Consider the following 26,601-nt stretch of genomic DNA (forward strand, 5'->3'; position numbering starts at 1 on the left):
AGATTTGTGAGCGAGATTTATTTAGTGCTAGGCCAATATCATACAGTTATTTTATCAAATAATTGGAACTCCAAGTCTGGAACTCTTCTTAATGCAGCAGAGTTTTGTGAAGTCTTTTTTAAATGCACTTTTAAAATAATGTCAGATTCCCAAGTGCCAACTTTTAGCTTGTTTTATAGATTTTTGTCTTTGTGGGTGACTTCCCTGGATTCTGGCTACTGCCTATTCCACTTAGTGTTGTAGACACTAAGGAATAGTGGTTGAAAATTGAGCCAGAGGGGGATATTGTTGTGTTTAGATTTATTTATTGATATTTATTGGTAAAAAAACTTTGATGCAGGAAATGTGTTAATTGTACCTACAAAAATCTTAAAATACATATGTAAACATGTACATGTTGTAAAATCTAAATTGGATTATAGCTCTGTATAGTTTTACAACCTGCTTTTCTTCACTTCACAGTGGATCTTGGTCTTTGGATATCAGTGTATATGTTTCTAGTATCTACCTTAATGGCCACGTAGTATTTCATTAATAGTTTATTTAACTAATTTCCAACAGATGGATGCTTAGGCGGTTTTCTACTTTGCTGTTATAAAAAATGCTGCTGTTAACAATCACCTATGCGTTCATTTTTGTATGTTTTTCTTCTATCCCTGTTATAATTTCCTAGAAATAGAATTGTTTAGTTAAAGGGTAAAGATTATTAAAACTTCATTGTTTATTGCCGCATTATTCTGTGAGAGGTTCTACCAATTCACACTTAAAAAAAATTTTTTTTTTAACGTTTACCTTTGAGAGAGAGAGAGAGAGAGAGAGCGCACACAAGCAGGGCAGGGGGAGAGAGAGGGAGACACAGAATCTGTAGCAGGCTCCAGGCTCTGAGCTGTCAGCACAGAGCCCCACGCGGGCCTCGAACCCATGAACCATGAGATCATGACCTGAGCCAAAGTCGGACGCTCAACCAACTGAGCCACCCAGGTGCCCCCAATTTATACTCTTATAGTTGGTTTGAGCGCTCATTTTCCATACCTTCTCCAGCAATGGTGTAAAAAATTAAAAAACAAACAAAAAAAAGCTAACAGTATAGCACTTATGATGTGTCATGCACTGCTTTGGGTGCTTTCCATATCTTTATTTAATTCTTTGCCAACATTATGAGATAGGTACTTTTATTATCCCCATTTTACAGATGAGAGAATAGAGGTAGAGAGTGGTAAATTACTAAGGTTACAGAGCTGATAAGTGTAGAGCCAGGGTACTGATCTTGGCGGTGGGTCCTAGGGTCCGTTTCTTAAACATCAAATTATAATCCCTGTTCATTTCTGTTTGTTTCATTTTTTTTTCACAATTTAATAAGATTGTTTCATCTGATTATAAAAATTATTTTTGTTTTTTATTGAAATATAGTTCACAAAACTTAAAGTTTTGAAGTATACAATTCAGTGGTTTTTTTTTTTTTTTTTTTTTTTGAGAGAGAGAGAGAGACAGATTGAATGAGGGAGAGGTGGAGAGAGAGGGAGACACAGAATCCGAAGCAGGCTCCAGGTTCCATGCCGTCAGCACAGAGCCCGACATGGGGCTTGAACCCATGAACCGTGGGATCATGACCTGAGCCGAAGTCGGAGGCTTAACTGACTGAGCCACCCAGGTGCCCCAATTCAGTGGTTTTTAACATATTTAATATGTTGTGTAACCATCACTACTATCTACTCTGTAATTATAGAACATTTCCATCACCCCAAAAAGAATTTCCATGCCTATTAACAGTCAACCCTAACACCTCTCTGCCCCCATCCTCTGCAACCATGTAGAGACTTCGTGTCTGTATGGATTTACTTATTCTGGACATTTCATATAAATGGAATCATACAACATGTGGCCCTATGTGCCTGGCTTTGTTCACTTAACATAATTTTTCAAGAGTCTTACATGCACATATTTGTTTTATCTGATTAATTTTTTTAAAGTTTATTTTGAGAGAGAGAGAGTGAGCGCTCAAGCACACATGAGTACGAGTGGGGGAGGGGCAGAGAGAAAGGAGACAGAGAATCCTAAGCAGGCTCCACACTGTCGCTCCATGCTGTCAGCGCAGAGCCCGATGTGAGGCTCAAACTCACCAACAGTGAGATCATGACCTGAGCCGACGTCAAGAGTGGGACGCTTAACCAACTGTGCCACCCAGATGCCCCTCTTTTGTCTGATTTAAAAAGTAATACAAGTTCATTCTGAAACTCAGACAATTCAGAAAAATACAGAATAAAGAAGAAAGTTCAAATTCCACCAAGTGATAACTGTGGCTTGTATTTACATGTATATACCTTTAGATTTTTGTATGTAGGCATTATAAATTAGTTTGTGACATACATTTAAAAAAGTCTGCCTTTAAGAAAAATTTACTGTGTTATGTCAGGAAATAGGGAGATTCTTCATCATTCTTTTTAATAACTACAATGTAATAGTTTTTAGATCCACAAGAGGGAAAACTCACACAAGTTTGCCAAGCTAGTCAGAAAAAGGAATAGGGGAGAGTATTGCAGTTTGGGATCTGTGGTTAGTACTGGGTAGGGCTGGGAAGACCCTGAGTATCTAATACCCAGCTTGAGATCTGGATTTTTTGTTCTTTCTGATCCTGCAATAGACAGTCCTTCCCATCATTGCCAGAAGCAGAGGCATTTAGAATTGAGGCAGCAGGGAATGATTTTAGGTGTTGGGTGGAGGATTGACACTTTCAAAGTGGTGCTTAACAAAGGGTAGTTTGGCAGTAGTATGTAGAACGGGATGAAAAATATCAGAGTCAATTAATTGGGTGGCATATGTAAAATTTTTTTTGTTAAATATAGCTTAGAAAAGTTTTAGTCATCTCTACCGTTAGTGCTTTTTAATATTAATGTAAACTACTTTTGGATTTGTATCATGAAATACTAAGTTTATTTTCCCTCTTATATCTTTATCATAGGGGATAACTAATATAATATGGTTAATTTAATAAACAAATTGAAGAGAGTTTAATTCCTAGTTCATCTTATTTGCTTGGACAAAAGCCATCATTTACTAAACTTACTGTTTGATTTTCACCCTGAAATGTATTTTCAGTGATTTGTGTCATTAAAGGTGTTCCTTAGATTGGTCTGGAGAAAGAAAGACACAACATTTTTTGTTGTTTACCTACTTGTTCTAGGCATTGTTGCTTTTTAGTACATATCTATCATTATAATATCTAGGAAAGAGAAGGTGTTATTATTCTAAGAGGTGAAGAGCTAGCATGTGAACCTGGCCCTTGTTGACATATAAACTAGTGCTTTGTCCATTATATAGGCAACCTCTCTTTGGGGCTGTGTTTGGAATCACATTGAGTTTTTTCCCCTATTAAGTATAACCAATATAGAAACTTAAAAAGAAGGGAAAATAATCTATTGCTCAACTGGTATAAAGACAGTACCTTTACCATTTTGTTTTTTTCTGGCTGGGTTTTCCTATATGTGTTTTTTACACAATTATGGTCCACGTGTTGTCTTCTGCTTTTTCACTTGACATTTATAAGCATATTTCCATAGTGCCACATAATATATGCAGCCTTTTAAATAGCTCTATAATATTCCATGGCTGTACCACACCACTTCCTGGTGTAGGGTGTTTTAAATATTTAAATATTTCAAATATTTCTGCTGTTTTCAGTGTGGATATTGTGGACTTTGTCAGAGACTTTCTCATCAACAGTTGGGTACAGGGTCAGGAACATGCCTGCCTTGTTTTGGGAGTGAAACCATCCAGCAGGATGTCTAGTCAGATTGGATTGGTGTGTTTTTCTAAAAAAAAAAAAAAGGGGGGGGAAGGTTTTCTCGAACACTGTTAACATATAGACATGTGTATAAACCCCTTGAAATGAGGTTATTCTTAAGAAGAACAAGGTAAAGGGGCGCCTGGGTGGCGCAGTCGGTTAAGCGTCCGACTTCAGCCAGGTCACGATCTCGCGGTCCGTGAGTTCGAGCCCCGCGTCAGGCTCTGGGCTGATGGCTCAGAGCCTGGAGCCTGTTTCCGATTCTGTGTCTCCCTCTCTCTCTGCCCCTCCCCCGTTCATGCTCTGTCTCTCTCTGTCCCAAAAATAAGTAAAAAAAAAACGTTGAAAAAAAAATTAAAAAAAAAAGAAGAACAAGGTAAAGAGTTTCAGCATGTCCTGTAGGGAGTCAATAAGAAATTAACTGGAGATGAACTAAAGATTCCCACATGTTGATGAGTACTTTGCATTCATTATAGGACGTTCCCCCTGCAGTGCTCTGAGGACTGGCAGTGACAGGTGAGATGACTTTAATAAGGTTGGGGAAAAGCAGGTTTGAAGACTTGAAGTGGTGTAAGTGAGATGAGAATGCTCAGAGAAAAGAAGCAAGACAGGACACAGTGGGATGGCTAAGGGCAGGACATTTTTATACATAGTAGGAATCCTCTTGTCCTGGTGCCTTAAGATTCTTGTAAGTTAGTTGGTTAATCAAGAAAGTCATTTAAGGGGCGCCTGGGTGGCCCAGTTGGTTAAGTGTCCGACTTCAGCTCAGGTCATGATCTCACAGTTCGTGGGTTCGAGCCCTGCGTTGGGCTGTGTGCTGACAGCTCAGAGCCTGGAGCCTGCTTCAGATTCTGTGTCTCCCTCTCTCTCTGCCCCTCCCATGCTCATGCTCATGCTCTGTCTCTCAATAATAAATCAAAGTTAAAAAAAAAAAAAAAGAAAGTCATTTAAGATGGGAGTCACAAAAATGATTTATAAATGTGTGTAGCATTTTATGTGAACCTAAAAATATACATACATTTATCACTTTTTAAATTTTAATTTTATTAATGTTTTATTTATTTTTGAGAGAGTGTATGCAGCAGGGGAGGGGCCAAGGGAGAGTGGGATAAGAGGATCTGAAGCGGGCTTTGCATTGACAGCATAGAGCTGGATGCGGGGCTTGAATCCACGAATCATGATATCATGACCTGAGCCAAAGTTGGACGCTAAACTGACTGAGCCACCCGGTGTCCCTGGAGGCAATATATTTAGGTCCCTCTATTGAAATGAAAAATAGCCATGGTCAATGAGAAAGAATGAAATCTGACCATTTGCAGCAGCGTGGATGGAACTGGAGGGTATTCAGCTAAGTGAAATAAGTCAGGCAGAGAAAGACAGATAACCATATGTTTTCACTCATATGTAGATCCTGAGAAATATAACAGAAGACTATGGGGGGAGGGGAAGGGGGAAAAAGTTACAGAGAGGGAGGGAGGCAAACCATAAGAGACTGTTAAGTACTGAGAACAAACTGAGGGTTGGTGGGAGTGGGGGAGAGCGGAAAGTGGGTGATAGGCACTGAGGAGGACACTTGTTGGGATGAGCACTGAATGTTGTATGGAAACCAATTTGACAATATATTTAATATAAAAAAAATACCCATGGTAATGTGCAGAGGTCTTGGAGATTGCTGCTTATTTGACTTAATTTTCTTTATAGTGAAGAGAATGAAACATAAAGCCTTTAATCAAGGCTTTGGTCATCTTTGATAGTGGTTCTCAGTGGATGGTAATTTTCTCCCCAGTGGACATTTGATAATGTCTGAAGACATTTTTGGTTGTTACAGCTGGGATAGTCCTGCTGGTATCTAGTGGGTAGAGGGCAGAAATGTTGCTAAACATCCTCCAGTGAACAGGATAGCCCCATGCATCAAAGAATTATCTTCCCCAAGATGTCAGTAGTGCTGAGGTTGAGAAGCCCTGAATTCTATTGTAACATCTTGCAAGGTTTGTTCACTTTTGGCTCTCCATTGGTGTTAGCTATCTTATAAGATTCCCTTCTGTTTAATGGAGTGGTGGTAGAAAAGTCCTATCATTCTGGAGGGCTAAGGGGGTCCATTTTTTAATTAAAAAAATTTTTTTTACATTTATTTATTTTTGAGAGACAGAGAGAGATAGAGCATGAGTAGGGGAGGGGCAGAGAGAGGGGGAGACACAGAATCTGAAGCAGGCTCCAGGCTCTGAGCTGTCAGCACAGAGCCTGACAGGGAGCCCACGAGCTGTGAGATCATGACCTGAGCTGAAGTTGGATGCTCAACCAACTGAGCTACCCAGGTGCCCTCTAAGGGGTCCATTTTGAACTGTAACCTGAACCTAGTTAGCGCTGCCAAAAGTTGGGGATTTGGGCTGCTCAGGTTCAGAGTGAGTAGGGTTCCTTTTTCTAGTGTTTATGGTTTCCCAGCTTTGAGATCTTAATGAAAATTGAGACAGACTTTTTGTTTCTTTCTTTGTTTTTCTGAGAGAAGTTTTACATTTAGAGAATTGTGTGATGGGCACATTTGCAACCAGAGCAAAATATTTTTGTTTTGAGCCACTTTTCTGAGTGCTTCTTTGTGTAAAATATTTCTGTTTGGAGAATTGATTTTTGAGGGCCTTAGTAATGGCTCATCTATTTTGCTGAATTTCCATTTTGGGTTCAGGAAGGCAGCTATGTAATCATCATCATCATTGACAGGTAGTAGAGTGCCCTCTTGATGCCTGGTATTGTACAGAATACTTGAAAAGAAGTAACATTCAGAAGATGATCCCAAAATAGAATTCCTTCTGTACTGAGTTTGAGCTAAGGCATTGGTTCTCAAATTTGTGATAGAAATTGGAATAGCAGGAAGTCATGTTCATGATAAATTAATTTTATCATGTGGACTGGAATGTACCACCAAATTATTTAAGGTTTTGGCTTAGAAATATCTATCTTAATTAAATTTATATGCAGTCATTATGTCAGGATTATGTTTTACTACATGTATCAGTGACCTGACCAATGGTGGCTTAAATGATAAGGGCTTTATTTATTTATGTGTTTATTTCCTATGACAGTAAGTCTGGATGGGTGAAATCCAGGGGAGGTGTGGTGATTTTATAATTCTCTCTTTCCACACTCTTGCTCCTGTCCTTCTGGTCTACCATCTTTAGCTTGTAGCTTTCATCATCATATATGTAAGATGGCTGCTACAATCTTAGGCAAGGGTTTTACTCTCCAGGCAGGACAAAGAATGGAAGAATGAAGGAGGAAGGGACAGTGCTTACATATGGAACTATGGTACATTGCAAGGGGGTCTGGGATATACAGATTATTTAGCTGAGCATCTTGCTTCCTTGAACAAAGGAAGCTTCCTTGGGGTTCTTTTACAAAGTAAGTGTAGATCCAGGGTAGGCAATTAGCTGTGACTGCCACAATAACAAAACAACTTAAAATGTACATTCATGAGCTTGTGTTCTCATAAAACACTGTTGGAGTTTTGTTTATTAATATTCTTTATTTGAGGAACATTGGTTTTGTTGACAAGTATCAAGGAAGTAATCTCAGATATTGAAGGTTTAAGAAATATGTGAAAAACTTAAAATGAGAAAATTCTTTCCATTGACTTTTTTCCCCTTGCAAATGAGAAAATGAAACTCTTACTTGATTTTAATGTACATTAAATGTATATTTAAGGTACAATGTAATCTAAGAGAGCAGTTTTCATAAGGACCATGGTTTGGGAACCACTGGTATTCATATTTATGTGTACGGTTTATTTATTTGTGTCTCTACTTTCACTTATATTGTTTTCCTAGATAAGAACATTCTCTTTCAGTATTGTATGGTGTGGGCAATTAAGACATTATTTATTAAAAACATTTTTTTTTAAATGTTTATTTTTGAGATGGAGAGAGACACACACAGAGTGCAAGTGGGGGAAGGGCAGAGAGAGAGAGGGAGACACAGAATCCACAGGAGGCTCCAGGCTCCGAGCTGTCAGCACAGAGCCTGACATGGGGCTCGAACTCACAAACTGCAAGATCATGACCTGAGCCTAAGTCAGATGCTCAATCAGATGCTCAAATTGACTGAGCCACCTAGGCGCCCCGAAAACATTCTTTATTTTTAAATGTTGTTTCTAAATTCTGTGTAATGATCCTGTATTTTTTTTTTTTAAGTTTATTTATTTATCTTGAGAGAGAGAGTGCACACACTAGTGGGGGAGGGACAGAAAGAAAGGGGGGGGGAGAGAGAGAGAGAGAGAGAGAGAGAAAGAAAGACAGAGAGAATATCCCAAGCAGGCTCTGCACTGTCAGCACAGAGCCCAATGCGGGGCTCAAACTCATGAACCACAAGCTCATGACCTGAACTGAAATCAGATGCTTAACTGACTGAGCCACGCAGGTACCCCTGTTTTTTTTTTTTTTTAAATCCTGTGGTTTTTTTTTTTTTTTAATTTTTTTTTTAACGTTTATTTATTTTTGAGACAGAGAGAGACAGAGCATGAATGGGGGAGGGTCAGAGAGAAAGGGAGACACAGAATCTGAAACAGGCTCCAGGCTCTGAGCAGTCAGCACAGAGCCCGACGTGGGGCTCGAACTCACGGACCGCGAGATTGTGACCTGAGCCGAAGTCGGACGCCTAACCAACTGAGCCACCCAGGCGCCCCTAAATCCTGTGTTTTATAATCAGCAAAAAAGTCTTACTAATTTTTCAAAGTCAGTGCAAGTCTTGACATCTTTGACCCTGCATCCTCTGCCTCAAATCCATTTTTATCCACTTCTTTTTGTAGAAGTTTATTTTTTATATTTTTATTTAAGTGATCTCTATACCCCATGTGAAGCTTGAACTCAAAACCCCGATATCAAGAGTTAGATGCTCTTCTGACTGAGCCAGTCAGGCAGCCCTTTATCTCCTATTTCTTGAAACTCCTAGAGCAATTATAGCTTGTACAACAGCATTTTCTCCTTATAGACTATATTGAATGCATTAGTAATTGTTCCATATGTTAGCAAGATCACAGGCTCCCTGTTAATATTTTTCTGTGTGCCCCAATTTCTTAGCATAGTAATAGATATATAGTAGATACTTGTTTCCTGGATCAACTAAATAATCACATTTAACGCATTAATACACACAAAAATATCATGAATTTAATAACAGGGTAGGCATAAAATGAAACATGACTAATAGCCAGTGTAATCAGAATTTCATGACTTTTGCCCTCACCTATTAATGTGGAACCTCTAGCTTCCCCAGATTGCTCTCCCTCCAGGTTTATTCTTGGAATCACCAAAGGGTGTTTCATGTGGGCTCACTAATGTATTCTGGCCACTGCCACATGGCACATCTTTTTCCTCCTGCCATGTTTGCTGCCCCTAGATATCAGAGGTGTATCTGTACGCCTGATTATCTCCTTGGCTTTGTGCCATTCTGCCAGGTGTGGTGCTGATGCTGGGGCTTTTGAGGTGTCCCAGCCTTTTTTCTCCCCCGCTATTCTGTCTTGTTGTGTGGACATCAAAGCAGAACTCTTTATACCTTGTTGTTTCAGAGCTTTTAGCGAAAGCTGCTATTTAGTTTCTCACTGTAGCTCCTCTGTTATGTTGAGTTCTTGGGGCTGGGCTGGGGGAGTAGTCCAAGTGATAGACACCATCTTGTGCACAGGACCACTCCTCCTGTTCAAGCTCTGTTTATTGAACCAAGCTTTTCTGCCTGTCTTTAGTAAGGATGATTATTGTCCTAAAATGTTTCTTAGTCCTTCATGCAAATAGATGCTTTGAAAAAAAATTTTTTTAATGTTTATTTATTTTTTTTGAGAGAAAGAGACAGAGCATGAGAGGGGGAGGAGCAGAAAGAGAGGAAGACACAGAATCTGAAGCAGGCTCCAGGCTCCAGCTGTCTGCACAGAGCCGGTCGTGGGGCTCAAACTCACTAACTGTGAGAGCATGACCTGAGTCGAAGTCGGGCACTAAACCGACTGAGCCACCCAGGTGCCCAAACAAATATATGCTTTGAACAATCCTCAGTCTCCAGAGATGTGTGAATCTTAGTATCAGGGATTGTTTAGGTTCTAGATTTCAAGGCCATTGTATAATTTTATTTATTTATTTGTGGGGTGGGTGGGGAGAGGGGCAGAGTAAAAGAGAAAGAGAATCTCACGCAGGCTCCATGCTCAGTGTAGAACCTGGTGCGGGGCTGCATCCCACAACCCTGGGATCATGACCTGAGCTGAAATCAAGAGGTGGATGCTCAACTGACTGAGCCACCCAGGCACCCCACTGCCATTGTACTTTTAAAATACAATAAGTAAAACATACCTCAAAGATTCTCAAGCCCAAGTAGCAAGTCAGAGCTACTCAACCATGATCTTGATCCCCCCCCCCCCCAAAAAAAAATTTATCCCTGTTTTATATGTCTGATTGTATTGGAACCCAGTGTGAACTTTAAGGCTACAAAGAAAAGGAGGAGAAATGCACTCAATTTTATTTCTCAAATTGTACAATTCTTTTTATTTCTATGGCCCGTAAAATTGACTAAGCATGTAGTTGAACAAAAATATTATGCATTGTTATCCTCTTCTCCAAAGCGGTTCTTTATTAATATTTAGTTAATCTTCCTTGGGTTTCAAGATGTACATTAGAGTGTATTTGGAGCGGCACCTTGTGCAAATTCCCAGTAGGAATGAGGGTATATAGAAAAAAAGCAAGCCCCACACTTAGGATTGAGTCTCAAGTACTAATGCAAGTCATCAAGGAGGAGAAGGATGAGTAAGCAAAAATTGGGAGATGAGGGGAACCAAGAACATAGAGCCTCCATAGCCAGATAGCCAAGGTGAAAGGAGTTAAAAGATGATCATCTGTGCCTGAAATAGTTTGTGAAACAGTGAGAACAACAAAATAGCTCTAGTAGTTTCCTGTTGTTTTAAGTTTCAGCTCATGTCTTTTTTAAAATGTGAGTTTCATTTAAGGAAAAGAAAAAAGTTTTGTAACCTATAGTTACATAGATGTATAGTTAACCTAGTGTGCAGTGCTTGGTTGAGAGTGGTTATTCAGATAAGTACTGTGGACTCCTTGGGTATTTAGGTACTTGACTGCCAGTTCCTTGGAGGGTCAGTTCTGAGGAGTAGGACGCCCAAGACACCATTGCAGAGCAGTGAGAACAAACGGGGCAGAGAGATCCAATGAAATGTCACCAGGACAGATGCCATTAGATACAGAGACACTGGACTCTGTGTCTCTGAGTCCACTGAGTCCTGCTTTGAAATCTAGAATAGAAAACAATGGAGGAAGGGGGAATGCTGAAGAAATGCTCCCTGCGATCTGTTTGCCAAGACTTCATCATGATCTAGAGGTTCAGGAGACCTTGTGCCCTTCCCAGGGTCCCTCAGTTACTGAGTGACAGAGTCAGAAGCTACTTTAGGCCATCCTGCTCCCAGACTTCTTTCTTTACCTGTACAATGGAATGGGTTTTCAAAATAATCATTTATTTATTATTTGTTATTGTTGCTGTAATTTTATTGTTTGTTGTTTGTTGTTGTATGTCTCATTCCTAATAGAATATAAAAATTGCATTATAATGGTTTTTACTTACTTCCATATGATTCTAGGTAGCTTAATTTGATAGTTCCAGAGCAAGACCGATGGTCTTGGAGCAGGAGCAAAATGGCCACAGAATGCTAGTATTGTTGATTGGAGCTACTTCCTGTGGTAGAGTGAAATTAAGTCATTAAAAAATTTTAAGAGTGAGATTTTTAGTCTTTTTAATTCTGTGCACATAAATGCTCCATATATATCAATTGTATGATATTCAGGTTTACTTTAGAATTCTTTTCTAATTAAATTAGTTGGTCTAGAATGAATTATGTTCACCTGAAATTTATTTAGGTACCAAAAGAATTAAGATTTCTTCTAATTATTCTTATTCTCCTTAAAAGTAACTTAATCACTAGAAAAATGATCTAAGGGAGTGCCTGGCTGGCTTAGCCGTTAGGGCATGCTACTCTTGATCTGGGGGTCATGAGTTTAAGCCCCACATTGGGTGTAGAGATTAGTTTTTAAAAACCTATTAAAAAATAATCTAAGATATTAAGACAGTGGTAAGAAAACTGTCTTAAGCTGTTGGTAGCCAACTAGAAAAATTCTGAGATTTACCTTTGGGAATTCTGTGAAATCCTGAAATTTTGAGTTTTATTTTGGTTTGGGTTGCTTATTAGGCATATTATTATGCAAGGTTCTCTTTGGGGAATTTTGAACATTTTGTGTCCTTGCTTTTCGTATGTTATATCTTGTTACACTGTGAATGAGAAGATGAACACATTTTAAGGTTTTTTTTTTCTTTTATATATGGACATTTGGATACAAAAAGACATATGAAACATTTTTTTCTCTTTTTCAGAATTAAATGTGAGGGAGTCTGATGTAAGAGTTTGTGATGAATCGTCATGTAAATATGGAGGAGTCTGTAAAGAAGATGGAGATGGTTTGAAATGTGCATGTCAGTTTCAGGTGAGGAAACCAATCCTATTTTGAAGAATTTTACATTTTTAACATTTTATCATTCTACATTTTTCAAATTAAAAAGCTTAAAGCACCTTGAATCCCATAAAGAAGTTGGACTTCCCAGCCCACTGATTTTTTTTGTCAGATGAAATACTATTATTTGTACATTCTTTGCTTCTTTCTTTGAGTTAAGAGGGCAGACTGGCAATAATAGATGTGAAGATGCTTTGAAAAAATATTAAAAGTTCTATTCAAATGTAAGTTCTACTTGTCACTGAAAAGAAATGAGTTTCTTATTTAAAACGTTGGCAATTTTCCCCCTTTCCTTCTCTTTCTAGTTTTTTTGCTTTCCATTAATTTTTTTTTTTAATTTGAGTGTAGTTGACCCACAGTGTTAACGTTAGTTTCAGGTGTACAACATAGTGATTCAGCTTCTTTATATGGTATGCTCTTCCCTTCCATTTTTATTTGCTACTGTCTCATCTCTTTATGCCAAAGAACATGGCTGACTCAGTGCCTCAGGGTAGGTCAGGGTTAGAGGTAAACTAGACAGAGGAACCTCAGACTAACATCTTTGCTTTTCAGATGCTCTTTTAGGTTGTGATTGTGTTGTCTAAAAAAAAGCTAAAAAGAAGGAATGCAAAGGCTGTTACATTCAATTCTTTTTATTTGCTGGGATTAAATTATAATCTGGCTTCAAAAAGTTGCTCAGAAGATGGTCCCTGATTTAGGATTTGAGATGAAACAAAGACAAAACTGGAATTTTTTTCACTTATCATTTTATTCTAATTGGACCCATCATTTTGGATTTTAAAGGAAGGAAAGGGTACAGAGATTAGAGACAAAAGCATAGGACAGTCAGTATTTCCAGTAACCCTATAACCTCAACAAGTTCCTATATGTTCCATCTGAAAAGAGATGTTTTCTACCTTTTTTTCTACCCTTTTTTATGTTTTCTACCCTTTTTTATGATACTGTAATGAGAATCAAAATCAGAGAGGCTGCATATGAAATCTCTGAAAACTTTAAACTATTGGAGGAAGAGTAGGGAGGGAGATATACTATTGTCCAGCTACACAGACCCTTCATAGTCAAAAGGGACTTTATAATGCACTATTTATTCACAGTAGCTATCTTTTTTTTTTTTTTTTTTTTAATTTTTTTTTTCAACGTTTATTTATTTTTGGGACAGAGAGAGACAGAGCATGAACGGGGGAGGGGCAGAGAGAGAGGGAGACACAGAATCGGAAACAGGCTCCAGGCTCCGAGCCATCAGCCCAGAGCCTGACGCGGGGCTCGAACTCACGGACCGCGAGATCGTGACCTGGCTGAAGTCGGACGCTTAACCGACTGCGCCACCCAGGCGCCCCACAGTAGCTATCTTTGATGTGGTTTAGCTGACCTTGTGCCCGCACCTACCTGGTTACTTATGCAATGAATGTTCTCTTCAATGTGTTATGTTTGGCTTCCCTGCCTGCTCCCTAAACACTCTTGAAAGGGATAGCAACTAAAGTGGGCTTCTTTCCTTAAAAGAAGGTATTGGTGTATATAGTGTTACTAAGCCCTCATGAACTTTTACCTCTTTCTGTTCTTCACCTTAGATAGTTTTTTATGATCTGCCTTCAGATTCCCTAATCTTTTCTTCTCTTCTCCATTCATTACATCCAGTGAGTTTTTATTTTCAGATATTTTATTTCTAGAATTTATAGTTTTGATTTCTTGACTGAGATTTCCTGTCTTTTCATTCATCACAAGCATATTTTCCTCTAGCTTAGATCCTATTGCTGCTTCAAAGTCTTTGCTAATTTCAGCATCTGGGACATCTCAGGGATCATCTCTGTTGATTGTCTTTTTATTTGAAAATGGATTGTGTTTTCCTTTTTCTTTGTATTAGAGTAATTTTGAATTTATTGTACACAGTGTGAATGATATGTTTTAGAGTGTTTGAATTTTGTTATGTTCCTCTGAAGAGTACTGTCACTTGGAAGCAATTAAGTTGGCTGAACTCAAACTGCACATTCTCTTCCCTGTTGTGGGAAGCAACACAAATATCAGTTCATTTCTTTTAGTCTTTGCCTGGGCTACTTAGAATCTGCCTCATGAGTGGTTTGGGAATCAGCCAGAAATTTGATCTGAGTTTATATACAGAATCTGGAAGGCCCTTCTGACTCTTTCCTTTCTGAGTTTCTCTCTTTTTAGTGGCTCTGATTGCCCTGAACGCTATTCTTTGGTTCATTGAGCCAGAAAGATTGGAGGTTTCTTACTGGTGTTTTAGCCACTCCTGTATTGGGAAGACTGAAGCTGTTCCCTCTTCCAGCTGTCTTATATTTCTTTAGGTTACATTCCTTGATGTGGAAATGTTGAGCCAGTGGATGCTTATGTACAGATAACATTCTCATCAATAACAGTACATTTGAGTGCTGATTTCCTCTTAGCCTCTTGGTAATGGGTTTTGTCAATCCTTTAAAAATTTTTTTTATTTTACTGTTTACTTATTTTGAGAGAGAGTGATCATGAGAGGAGAAGTAGAGAGAAAGGGAGAGAGGGAATTCCAAGCAGGTTCTGCGCTGAAAGTACAGATCTCATGAACTGCAAGATCATGACCTGAGCTAAAGCCAAGAGTTGGACTCTCAACTAACTGAGCCACCAGTCACCCTTCAGTCCTTTTAAATTGTAAATCTGTATGGCCAAAAAAAATTTTTTTTTTAAATTTTCATTTGATTGTTAGAGAAATTGAAAATTTGCCATGTGTTTATTGACCATTTTTTTGTGAATTCATATTTCATATTCTTTGCCCATTTTTTGGAGTATTTTCTTTTCTCCTTGTGTTGATATGTGAAGACATATGCATACTCTATATATAGTATACTATTTGAGTACTTATATATTGCTTACTATGCTGAGCATTATCCATTAATAGTTCTAAATGTGTATATACATATGGACATATATATACACATGTGTGTGTGTATATATATATATATATATATATATATATCCATATATATAAAAGCCTCTATAACTCATAAACTCCCATGAGAACCTGTGATATAGGTACCGTTTTTATGTTTTTTAAAAGAGTAATGTATGCCCATTTACATACATTGAAGGATTGACAACAACTTGAACATTATATAAGAAGATGTATATGGGGCACCTGGGTGGCTCAGTCGGTTAAGCGTCCGACTTCAGCTCAGGTCACGATCTCGCGGTCCGTGAGTTCGAGCCCCGCGTTGGGCTCTGGGCTGATGGCTCAGAGCCTGGAGGCTGCTTCTGATTCTGTGTCTCCCTCTCTCTCTGACCCTCCCCATTCATGCTCTGTCTCTCTCTGTCTCAAAAATAAATAAACTTAAAAAAAATTAAAAAAAAATAAACATTTAAAAAAAAAAAGATGTATAATACAATGAAAAATGTCTTTCACTCCAGACTACCAATTGCTCTTCTTTTTTTTTTTTTTTTTAATGTTTTTATTTATTTTTGAGACAGAGAGAGACAGAGCATGAGCAGGGAAGGGGCAGAGAGAGAGAGGGAGATACAGAATCGGAAGCAGGCTCCAGGCTCTGAGCCATCAGCACAGAGCCCGATGCAGGGCTCGAACTCAGAGACTGTGAGATCATGACCTGAGCCGAAGTTGGATGCTCAACCGACTGAGCCACCCAGGTGCCCCTCAATTGCTCTTCTTAAAGGCAACATCTGTTACTTGTATTTCCTTCTAGAAATATTGTACATTCTATAGGCATATGCGATTGACCCTTGAACAACACAGGCTTGACCTGTGTGGATCCACTTATACATGGATTTTTTATAGTACAGTCCTGTAAATGTATTTTCTCTTTTATGTGATTTTTTTCATAGCATTTTCTTTTCTCTAGCCTACTTCATTGTAAAAGTACAATATATAATACATGTAACATACCAAATATGTGTTAATTGTTTATGTTATTGGTAAGGCTTCTTGTCAATAGCAGGTTATTAGTAGCTAAGATTTTGGGGTGTCAAAAGTTATGCATGGGTTTTTGATGTGCGGGGGATTGGTACCCCTAACACCCATGTTGTTTAAGGGTCAATTGTAGGTATTTTAGTTTCTCTTTTAAGTTTTAAACCACTCAGTAGTATTTACCTTAGAGTGTTCCTTTTTATTTTTTATTTTTATTTTTATTTAAAAAAAAATTTTTTTTTTCAACGTTTATTTATTTTTGGGACAGAGAGAGACAGAGCATGAATGGGGGAGGGGCAGAGAGAGAGGGAGACACAGAATTGGAAACAGGCTTCAGGCTCTGAGCCATCAGCCCAGAGCCTGACGCGGGGCTTGAACTCACGGACCGCGAGATCGTGACCTGGCTGAAGTCGGACGCTTAACCGACTGCGCCACCCAGGCGCCCCGAGAGTGTTCCTTTTTAATTGAGAGTACAAAAGTTTTGAAGAAGTTATTCTAGTGTCATTTTCATTTTGTTTATAATTTTTAATATAAATAATTTTTTTAATTTAAATTCATGTTAATATATATGTTATATGTGTGTGATATAAAGAAGTTTAAATTTTTGTATCATATTTATTTTATTTTTGTCTTTATGATTCTGCTTTTCATTAATTGAAAGTCTTTCCTTGCAACTTTAAGATTACAAAGAAATAGCCTCTTTGACCTTTGTCACATATTTGGACAGCTAGAAAATCCTTGTATGATCTGTCTGAATCCTTTGCATTCTTACCTGGTGGCAAAGCAAGAAAGAGAAATAAAAGTTAGGAGTTGAGATCACTAGATATTTATCCAAGCCTTTATCCAAGGCTTGCTTTGTGCTTGGTGCCAGATGCTGAGGATATAAAGATGTTTAAAGACAAGTTGCTTGCCCTGTAGGAGCAAACTGCCTCAGGGCTTACAGCATGATTTGATCCTGCTGCTGAACAAACCTTCCTTTGACTATTCTGCCTTCTTATAATTTATAAATCCGTTCAATTTAGACCTAGGTGATTGCCAGTTGAAGAAAAATCACCTCCTATGTCCATTAAACACTTATTTGCTGGTTTCTTTAGCAGTATCTTTCAATTAATTTAAAAAACTTGCTTATGATTCAGCATGCTTTTAGTGTTAATATTGTTTATTAACCATATTATAATTTCTGGCTTATAATTTAAATACATTTTAACAGATAATAACAGGAGTTTAAATAAAGTCTAAAATTGTTTTTTTCAGTCTGCTAGTAAGAGCTATTATATCTTGTGACATTATATACACAAAGCTACTTTTATTTTGTACCAAGAAAAATGATCAGTATTGCATCTTTCTGTGAATACTTGGATTATATCCAAAGAGGAGTGCCTACGACTTTCCTCCTATTTTCTTTTTTCCTCTTTGTCCTTCTCCTTCTCCCTGGAATACTCCAGACTGTGTTTTTTTTTTTTTCCTGAATTTATCAATGTCTGCTATTGCTAGGTGTTGCATGCCCTCTTATTAGACCTTTGTATTAGAGTTCTCCAGAGAAACAGAACCAATAGGAAATACACACACACAGAATGAGGGGAAAAGGGAGGGGACGATATATTTTAAGGAATTGGTTTGCTTGATTATGGAGGCTGACAAGTCTCGTGATCTGTTGTCTGCAAGCTGGATGTCCAGGAAAGCTGATAGTGTAGTTCCAGTCCAAGTCTGAATGCCTGAGAATCCGGGGAGATGAAGGTGTAAGTCCCAGTCTAAGACTGAAGTCCTGAAAACCAGGAGAATAGCCTTGTCCCAAATCCAGCAGTCAGGCAGGGAGACCCAGTTCTCCTTTCCTCTACTTTTTTGTTCTATTCAGGCCCTCAGATCGATTGGATGATCCCACCAACATTGGGGAGGGCACTTAGTCAGTTGATTCTAATGGAAATTCAATCAGAAACACCCTCAGAGAGCATCCAGAGATAATGTTTAATCTGGGCACCCTGGGGCCTAGTCAGGTTGACACATAATATTGACCATCACAATCTTGTTGCTATTTTCTTACTTATTATATTCAGCAAAGTTCTTGACATACAGTAGGCACACAATACATGCTTGAATGGATGTGGCTCAGAATTGTACACTCCGCACCTTTCTAAACTACTTCAAATTACATTCTTCTAGCTAAATAGAAGGTATAGGGAGAATTGTTTCCCCCAGCAAGGGTGGCAGTATGGAGGAGGCGGACCTTAGGTTAGAGTCAGTGCCCACGTCAGAAGTTGCATGTTGTTAAAATCGCCAAATCCTTTCATTTGCCTAGAGCATAATGAGAGGCTCCTAAGAGAGACCCCTGGAAACAGACTGACCAAAGAACAGCAGGTCTTCTCCTTCCATCTCATGCTCACTCCTGGGTATGTGCTTGTTAGGTTGAATTTCAGGCATGATTTTAAGCTCCCTGTTCACTACCACCAAATGACACATGGTAACACCCTGCTGAATAACTCAACTGTGTAGTGGTTAGAATACATCACTTGTGAGAAATTGTGGGTCTCCCACTTACTAGCTATGACCGTGGGCAACTACGTAAGACTCAGAAGTGATGATAGCATAGCAAAACCAGCTAATATTTACTGAGAATTTACCATGGCCAGATATAAATGCTAAAGATGGATTTCTCTTATTTAATCTTCACAACAACTTTATTAGGTAGATGCATTAGGTGGAGGAAATGGCAATGATGCTAGCCTATAGTTACGTGGATGGTAGACCCAGAGATCATGTATTTCTTTGTGTTTTCTATAGCATTTATCTTGGGACTTTGCATTCCAGTGGTATTGAATAAATGAATTTTGATTTTAATAAAATGACATTATATAATTAGTGCTTATTAGCTTATTATAAACATAGCCAAGAATTTCTCTCTTACCTCATTGGATTTTTATAGCAAGCAAATGCACTAGATAGCACAGGGATTTTCTTATCTTTATGGATAGTTGATAGTTATTTTCATTATAAATGTGAAAAAAGGTGTGAGAAAATGGTATAACTCTCTTATTTAAACCAAACAAAAGAACAAACTATTCTGTAGAAGTATGTCACAGTACTATGGTATTACATTCATAAATATGAAGTGAACTATTAATATTCCTGCTTAGTTTTGAAAGTTTATTTTTGTTTCTTTTGCAGTGCCATACAAATTACATTCCTGTCTGTGGATCAAATGGGGACACTTATCAAAATGAATGCTTTCTCAGAAGGGCTGCTTGTAAGCACCAGAAAGAGATAACAGTAGTAGCAAGAGGACCATGCTACTCTGGTATGTGTGATACTCTTCTGAATAAATGTTAGAGATGATTCCATCATAGTTTCTAAAAGGCAATTTCCAGTCAGAGATGTATTCCCAGAACTGCTCTATGGATTAGTTGTTTGGGGAGTGGAGGGGCTCTTTTTTGTCTGCATTTCATGTCGTTGCTTTAAATTTGTTTTTTAATGTTTGTTTATTTTTGCAAGAGATAGAGATAGAGAGAGATAATGTGAGCAGGGGAGGGGGAGAGAGAGAGGGAGACACAGAATCTGAAGCAGGCTCCGGGCTCTGAACTGTCAGCACAGAGCCTGATGCAGGGCTCAAACTAATGAACTGTGAGATCATGACCTGAGCCGAAGTCAGATGCTTAACCGACTGAGCCACCCAAGCACCCCTTGTGTTGTTGCTTTCGTGGGGTCTTTGCCTGTCTTTTGCCTTATGGTTTGAATATTAGAACGAGATTTGGGGTGGAAATTACATGGGATCCATTTTGTTGGGTTTTATTTTCATGGCAGGGGAAAGAGGTGGAGCATATTTATAGAAAGTCATTAGTGGCATCCCAGGATGTGTCTCTTTCCAAGCTTGTCTCTTTTTATATCTTCTCTATTCTGTCTGCCAGTCCTTGTCACCTATCTTCCCCCAGGTTTTTTGTATTTATTTCTCTTTTCCTTCCTGAATCAGTAGTAGTTAATTTTGGAAGGCACTAATGTAAGTTTCTTACTTGCATTTGTATTTGGGGACAGGGATGCAAGTGAAGTGTTGTAATTAGAATTATCGTATGAAGGTTAGCAGTATAGGTGTAGACACTTCCTATATGATATACTTTATTTATTTATTTATTTTCCTATGTATTATAGTGCCTGTGTCCACAATTTTTACTGGGGCTCCATTTCATAAGCATGAATGATCCATTGTCCATGTGGTTGATCTCAAACTCCAGGTCCACTAATACCATATGATTGAAAGCCCCCACTCTAAATTAGGTGGCTGGTCTTTGTGGTTGGCCAACCCTCTACCCTAAGACTGTAGAGTGTGGCCAGCCCCACCCTAACATCTGATGTGGTTAGCACCCTCCTGAAACGAGACACTTCTGGCAGGTATGATGTAGATTACCTTAAAGGAGCTGAGGGCAGGGGTGCCTGCGTGGCTCAGTCGGTTAAACCTCTGACTTTGGCTCAGGTCATGATCTCATTCATGGCTCTCGGGGCTCTGTGCTGACAGCTCAGCTTTGGATTCTGTGTCTCTCTCTCTTTCTCCCTCTCCCTGGCTTGCGCTCTGTCTCTCTCTCAAAAATAAGTAAACATTTAAAAAAATTAAAAAGAAAATACAAAAAAGCTGTGGGCAAAGACCAGGCCTTTCTTTGGACAATACCAAATTCTTTTCCCTACATCAAATAATTATGTGCTTCGTGAAACGATTATGTTCTCAGGCCAATAGACTATCATTTGTTGTGATTCTTGTATACTTCTCTAAGTACATTGTATTTCACAGACTTGGTTTAGAAACTAAAAAAGAGGGGCACCTGGGTGGCTCAGTCGGTTAAGTGTTCGACTTCGGCTCAGGTCATGATCCAACGGTTTGTGAGTTTGAGCCCCATGTCGAGCTCTGTGTTGACAGCTCAGAGCCTGGAGCCTGCTTCGGATTCTGTGTCTCCCATACTCTCTGTTCCTCCCCCTCTCGCACTCTGTCTCTCTCTCTCTCTCTCTCTCAAAAATAAATAAAATGTAAAAAAAAAAAAAAGTAAAAAAGAATATGGAGCTCTTTACAATCCCAAATTAATTATGTGTCTCTTATGAGGAGCGTGTGTTTAAGACACAAAGTGCTTTGATAGGCAGTGAATGGTAAACATTAGAATCAGGGTGGTAGATTGGAAAGAGCCCTGCACTGGGGTTGAAAGACCTAATTTTAACTCCAGCTCTTATTTATTTTTTATTAAAAATTTTTTTTATGTTTATATTTGAGAGAGAGAGAGAAAGAGAGAGAGTGTGCATGGGCGGGGGAGGGGCACAGAGAGACAGAGACAGAATCTGAAGCAAGCTCCAGGCTCTGAGCTGTCACTCAGAGCCCAATGTTGGGCTTGAACTCACAAACTAGGAGATCATGACCTGAGCTGAAGTCAGATGCTTAACTGACTGAGCCACCCAGGACGCCCCCCTCCAGCTCTTGTTTACTTATTTACTATATGACCTTGGACAAGTCACTTAGTTACTCTGAGCCCCAGTTATTTAAAGTGTTAAATGGATACCATCTCTTGGGATTGTTAAGTGAGGATTGAATAAGCTAAGCTGTAAGGTGCTATATTGATCTTGTTAGATGCTTGGTGGGACATTGCTAGAAATAAGTCTTTTGTTTACTTGCAAAATGCTTACTTAGAGCTTTAGCCTTTTTTCCTCTGTGAAATTTTTCTCCTGTGGCATCTCCTGACAGAGTTTTTTTCACACTTTGTGCGTATCTCTATGTATATATCATACTGTATTTCATTTATCTGACACATCTGTCTTCAGCTGGATCAGTTGCTTCTCAACAGGAGGGCAGGATGCCCTATCTGGGGAGGTATATTATAGTCCCAGGGTTTGGGTGGAGTTGTGTGGATGGGGAAAGGCATATGAACAATGAAAATACAATCTACAAGAAGAACTCAACTCATTATCAGAGTAGTCACAATATTTCAGAATTTTTATCTTACTTTATTTTATTTATTTTATTTTTTAATGTTTATTTATTTTTGAGGGAGCGCAAGCAGGGAGGGGCAGAGAGAGGGATACAGAGGATCCAAGGTGGACTCTGTGCTGACAGCAGTGAGCCCGATATAGAGCTCGAATTTACGTACCGCCAGGTTAGGACCTGAGCCGAAGTCGGACGCTCAACTGACTGAGCCACCCAGGTGCTCCTATTTCAGATTTCTAAAGGACACTAAAGGAAAGTTTGAGGTATTATATTCATTAAAATTTAGCATGGGTTGAAAACAGATTGAGAGCATTTCATGCACTGGGGCTATCTTATTCAATTTATTCCTACCATTTACTATGTTGCCTACCACATGATATGTACCTAGTCAATGTATGTAGAATGGAAGGAAAAAAGGAGTGTTTTCCTTTTTTTTTTTTAATTTTTTCAAAAAAGAATTTTTTTGTTGTTAACATTTATTCATTTTTGAGAGTGAAACAGAGCATGAGCGGGAGAGGGGCAGAGAGAGAGGGAGACACAGAATCTAAAGCAGGCTCCAGGTTCTGAGCTGTCAGCACAGAGCCTAATGTGGGTCTCTGACTCACGGACCATAAGATCATGACCTGAGCCGAAGTCGGATGCTTAACCGACTGAGCCCCCCAGGCGCCCCAAAAAGGAGTGTTTTTCTAAAAAAAGTTTGGTCATAGAACAATTTTTTAATTGAGTTCCCTTCTTTGTCTTTTTTGTGCTCTTCTACTCTTTCTTTTTCTTTTCCTTTGTGTACTCAGATCTAATTATTTGTGGTTGGTTAATCAGAATCGAGCACAGTTTTAGACTTTATAAAATCCCTTGAAGATTTTGCAGTGGATATTACAAAAAACATGTATTGTTCCGGTTCCTCCTATTTCCACTATGTTTGAGAATTTGATTATTGTCTGAAGGAGATTAAAGGGAAAGGGACAATATTGTGAAGGCTGTTATCTCCCACTCTGGGGAACCATTTGAAGAACTGGAGCAGGTTCCTGAGGATGTGTCTCCCCCCCAACCCTTGAAAGTGCTGGATAAAGTGTGTCAAGCTCTTTTGCCATCTCTGCTTTTTTACTGCATCATGCTGATATTATAGCACTACCCTCTCTTCAACATGCTCTGCATCATATGTTGGCCTTTTGGGATTTATAAAATAAACATTTTATATTAATTACATTTTAGGCCGACTTTTTGCTGGTAACTTTGAGGGAGGCTTTTTAATTTCACTAGTAACAAGTGTCCCACCTACACCTTGGTGTGAGTCCTTCTGGTGAGGTTTCCTAGAGGAAGCTAATTTCATCAGTAATATGAAAACCTCAGCTCAGAAGTTCTTTCCTTTTAAGCCTTGAGGCTTTTTCTTACCTTTTGGCTTTTGGCCTTTATCCACAGATTTCATTAAGATTTTTGGAGCAAGACCCAAAGCTCTTTTCCTCCCTTTCTAATAAAAGCAACTTATTCATTATTCCTCTTAAGCTTTTACAAAATTAAATTTTTTCTTTTTTTACCTTTTAAGTGAGTTAATTAAAATTATTTTTATATAGCCATTTATTTTACAGTATTTATTCGTCTTTACTCGGTGCAGGGCACCTGGATACTTCCTGAATATGCTACAGAGATGTGTGAGTTATAGATGATTGTGTGTCCAGGGAATTAACATTTGGGGAAAAACATGGAATAGGTACATAAGAATAAATGGTTTGATGTCAAAAAATGAGAATTGTTATTGCAGTTTGATTTTTGATGAGAAATTTGACTATTGGATAAGATGACATTTCCAGCAAAAGTATTTCTAGTCACTGTTTGTTTTTCTTCTTAGATAATGGCTCTGGATCTGGAGAAGGAGGTAAGTTTCAAGTACCCCTTAAAGGACATTTGTTTTCTGTCATTTTCTGATTTTTACAGCTTTATTGAGTTAAAATTCACACAGTGTACAATTTGCTCATTTAAAGTGTGCCTTTTAGTATAGTACAGAGTTGTGCATTCATCACCACAGTCCATTTTAGAACATTTTCGTTACTCCAGAAAGAAGCCTTTAGCCATTACACCCAACCCTTCTGTCCCTTTTAGCCCTAGGCATTTTGTTTCATACAATTATGTCTCACTAAAGCTTTGTTGACAAACAAAGCAGAAATGTAGCTCCTGTTAAATTGAGATTGCACCAAAGTGCCTTCTCCTTGGGATCATCCACACAAGTGATTTTGGGTTGGACCAGAGTATTTGTAACTCTCCCACCCCTTGCTTACAAATTTTTGCTCCTAAGGAATTTTCAAGGTGCTGGGTTGTAAAACTCTGGAGTGAATTGTGCATGGCAAAGAGAAGGCTTACAGAATAATTGTAGTGGAATCTAGACTTTATGCCATTAAAATTCTCCTGTGTATGTTTTTGATTTTATTTTACAAATATATAAATTATTTCTGCTGTTTAAAAAAGTAGTATCTGGTAATAGTGTATAGCAAGAGTTTAAATTGTCAGAATTAAGAATGACTCATTTATTTCATAGTCTAATGAAGCTGTAGGACTTAGTGAGTATCTACTGTATACAAAGTAATGCTGGAGGTACTGTGGGGATACCTACACTGAAAGAAAACTTACTCTAGTAAAATTCACACTCATACAAATGAAAACTACAGTTATGATCCTTTCAATACTATCTGAAACCTTATTCCAGATTTCCACATTTCGTAGAATCCTAAAATATCAGAGTTGGAAGGCACTTCAAAGGTCACTTAGAGAATAGAAGAACCATCCTGAGGAAGAAGTTTGGGGATGAAAGTTTCAGGGGAAAAAAAAAAGATTAAAGTTATCCTACAATAGAATGTGATTTAAAGGGACATGTTCAAGCAGAAGCTTCATGATCACATGTGAAGGATCAGACCATCAATTCTAGATCTTAGAGCTGGAAAGGATTTTAAGAGAGATCATGTAGTCTAGTCTTTGTGGTCAGATATTCAGTAAGGAAACAGTCATGTTTCCATACTAAAGAAGTAGAAGTTGATGTCATGATTTTTTTTATGTCATGTAAATACTGGATGTCTTGCTCTGAGAATGTAGGTTGACTATTTCTTTTCAGGGAGTATGAGTTTAGAAAGGCTAAGTCGTTTGCTCAGATTAGCGTACAAACTTAAGTGAGCTTGTGGTGGCCATACGATTTCCTGATGTTTCTGAAGCCTCGGAAATAATAGGATTATGATCCCTGGAATCTGGGAGTGTTCATGAGAATTTGGGAAAGATTTCTACTTAAAGTGCATGCAGACACTAAAAATGGAAAGTTTGGAAGTATTACCAAATAGGTATATTAGGTTTTTGGACTTGCCTTGTAATGTCTTCTTTACTGATAGACACCCCCTGAAGAAGGTGTTATTTCCTAAACCAGAATGAGAGATCCTTTGAGTAAACTGTAATCCCTAAATTGGCTTCAGAACAGATCTCCCTGCCCAGTTTGAGATTATCAGGGTAGGATTCATTCTAGTTGAGCCCAGAAATGTAGAATCCCTTGAATGTGGGATATGAGTTGGAGACTTACTGGTAACCACTGGTTTTTTGTGCCAGATCATAGGAGATCCACACACTTCTGCATTCTGGGTATTTTTGGTGTGCTAAGTGGGCAAACAGAAAAGGAGGCAAGTCCTTTGTAAAGAGACCCCTTTCCTTTTACAAATTTAATAAGAAAGGCAGGTATGAAACTGATGTGAGGAACAAGTGGTTATACTCTATTGCATTTAATCATTTATTTGTTAACTGGCATTGCATAGGGTAAGGTAATCACTGTACCAAATTTATTGCTCATGTTTTATTTTCTCTCTCTCTTATTTAATGTTATATGGTAATTCTTTTAAAGGCAATTAATTATCAAAACCTGTAGTGTTCTTTCGTACATAGATTAAGGGATTATTTTGCTAGCACCAATACTTGTTTTCCTCATACAGTATGTTGTACTCAGTATTGGCAACACTTTTGGATGCAAGCATTGATAGATTTTGGAACTGATTGTTTTCAAGAGCGCAGGTACATTTTCCGCAGAAATGGGATAATGGCTGCTGAAAACATGAAGCTTATCTGGAAAGGAAACCAACTTTTGGTTGAAAATTTAATTTTTCTTTTTAAGCAGAAGAGGAAGGGTCAGGGGCAGAAGTTCACAGAAAACACTCCAAGTGTGGACCTTGCAAATATAAAGCTGAGTGTGATGAAGATGCAGAAAATGTTGGGTGAGTTGATTGAGGGAAAGGGATGCACTTATGTGGAGGTTAATCAGTACTGTTCTATTGTAGAGAGGTATCTTTTAACCTGGTTCTAGACATTTCGTGTGTGCCTTCTTTATTTTTTTGTTTACTGCTGGTCTGTTGACTTTCTTATGTTGATATAATATCATAGCTCTTTAAATTAAAGTGTTATATTTTAGAATGAGACT

The 26,601-nt window shown here is 38.4% G+C and overlaps 1 protein-coding gene across 1 annotated transcript in view; it reads left to right on the plus strand.

The window, feature by feature from the left end:
* The window catches only part of TMEFF1 (transmembrane protein with EGF like and two follistatin like domains 1), a 79,751-nt gene that overhangs the window by 9,612 nt on the left and 43,538 nt on the right, over positions 1 to 26,601 (plus strand). Inside the window, exons 2-5 of the mRNA XM_047067033.1 lie at positions 12,179 to 12,288; positions 19,382 to 19,511; positions 24,010 to 24,036; positions 26,302 to 26,398. Coding sequence (XP_046922989.1) covers positions 12,179 to 12,288; positions 19,382 to 19,511; positions 24,010 to 24,036; positions 26,302 to 26,398 — 364 coding nt within the window. The remainder of the gene's footprint in view (positions 1 to 12,178; positions 12,289 to 19,381; positions 19,512 to 24,009; positions 24,037 to 26,301; positions 26,399 to 26,601) is intronic.

This window comes from Lynx rufus, unplaced genomic scaffold, assembly GCF_022079265.1.
Source record: "Lynx rufus isolate CCGP_SWC_20201006 ecotype Redwood Valley unplaced genomic scaffold, mLynRuf1.p SCAF_10, whole genome shotgun sequence".
Classification (NCBI taxonomy): Eukaryota; Metazoa; Chordata; class Mammalia; order Carnivora; family Felidae; genus Lynx; species Lynx rufus.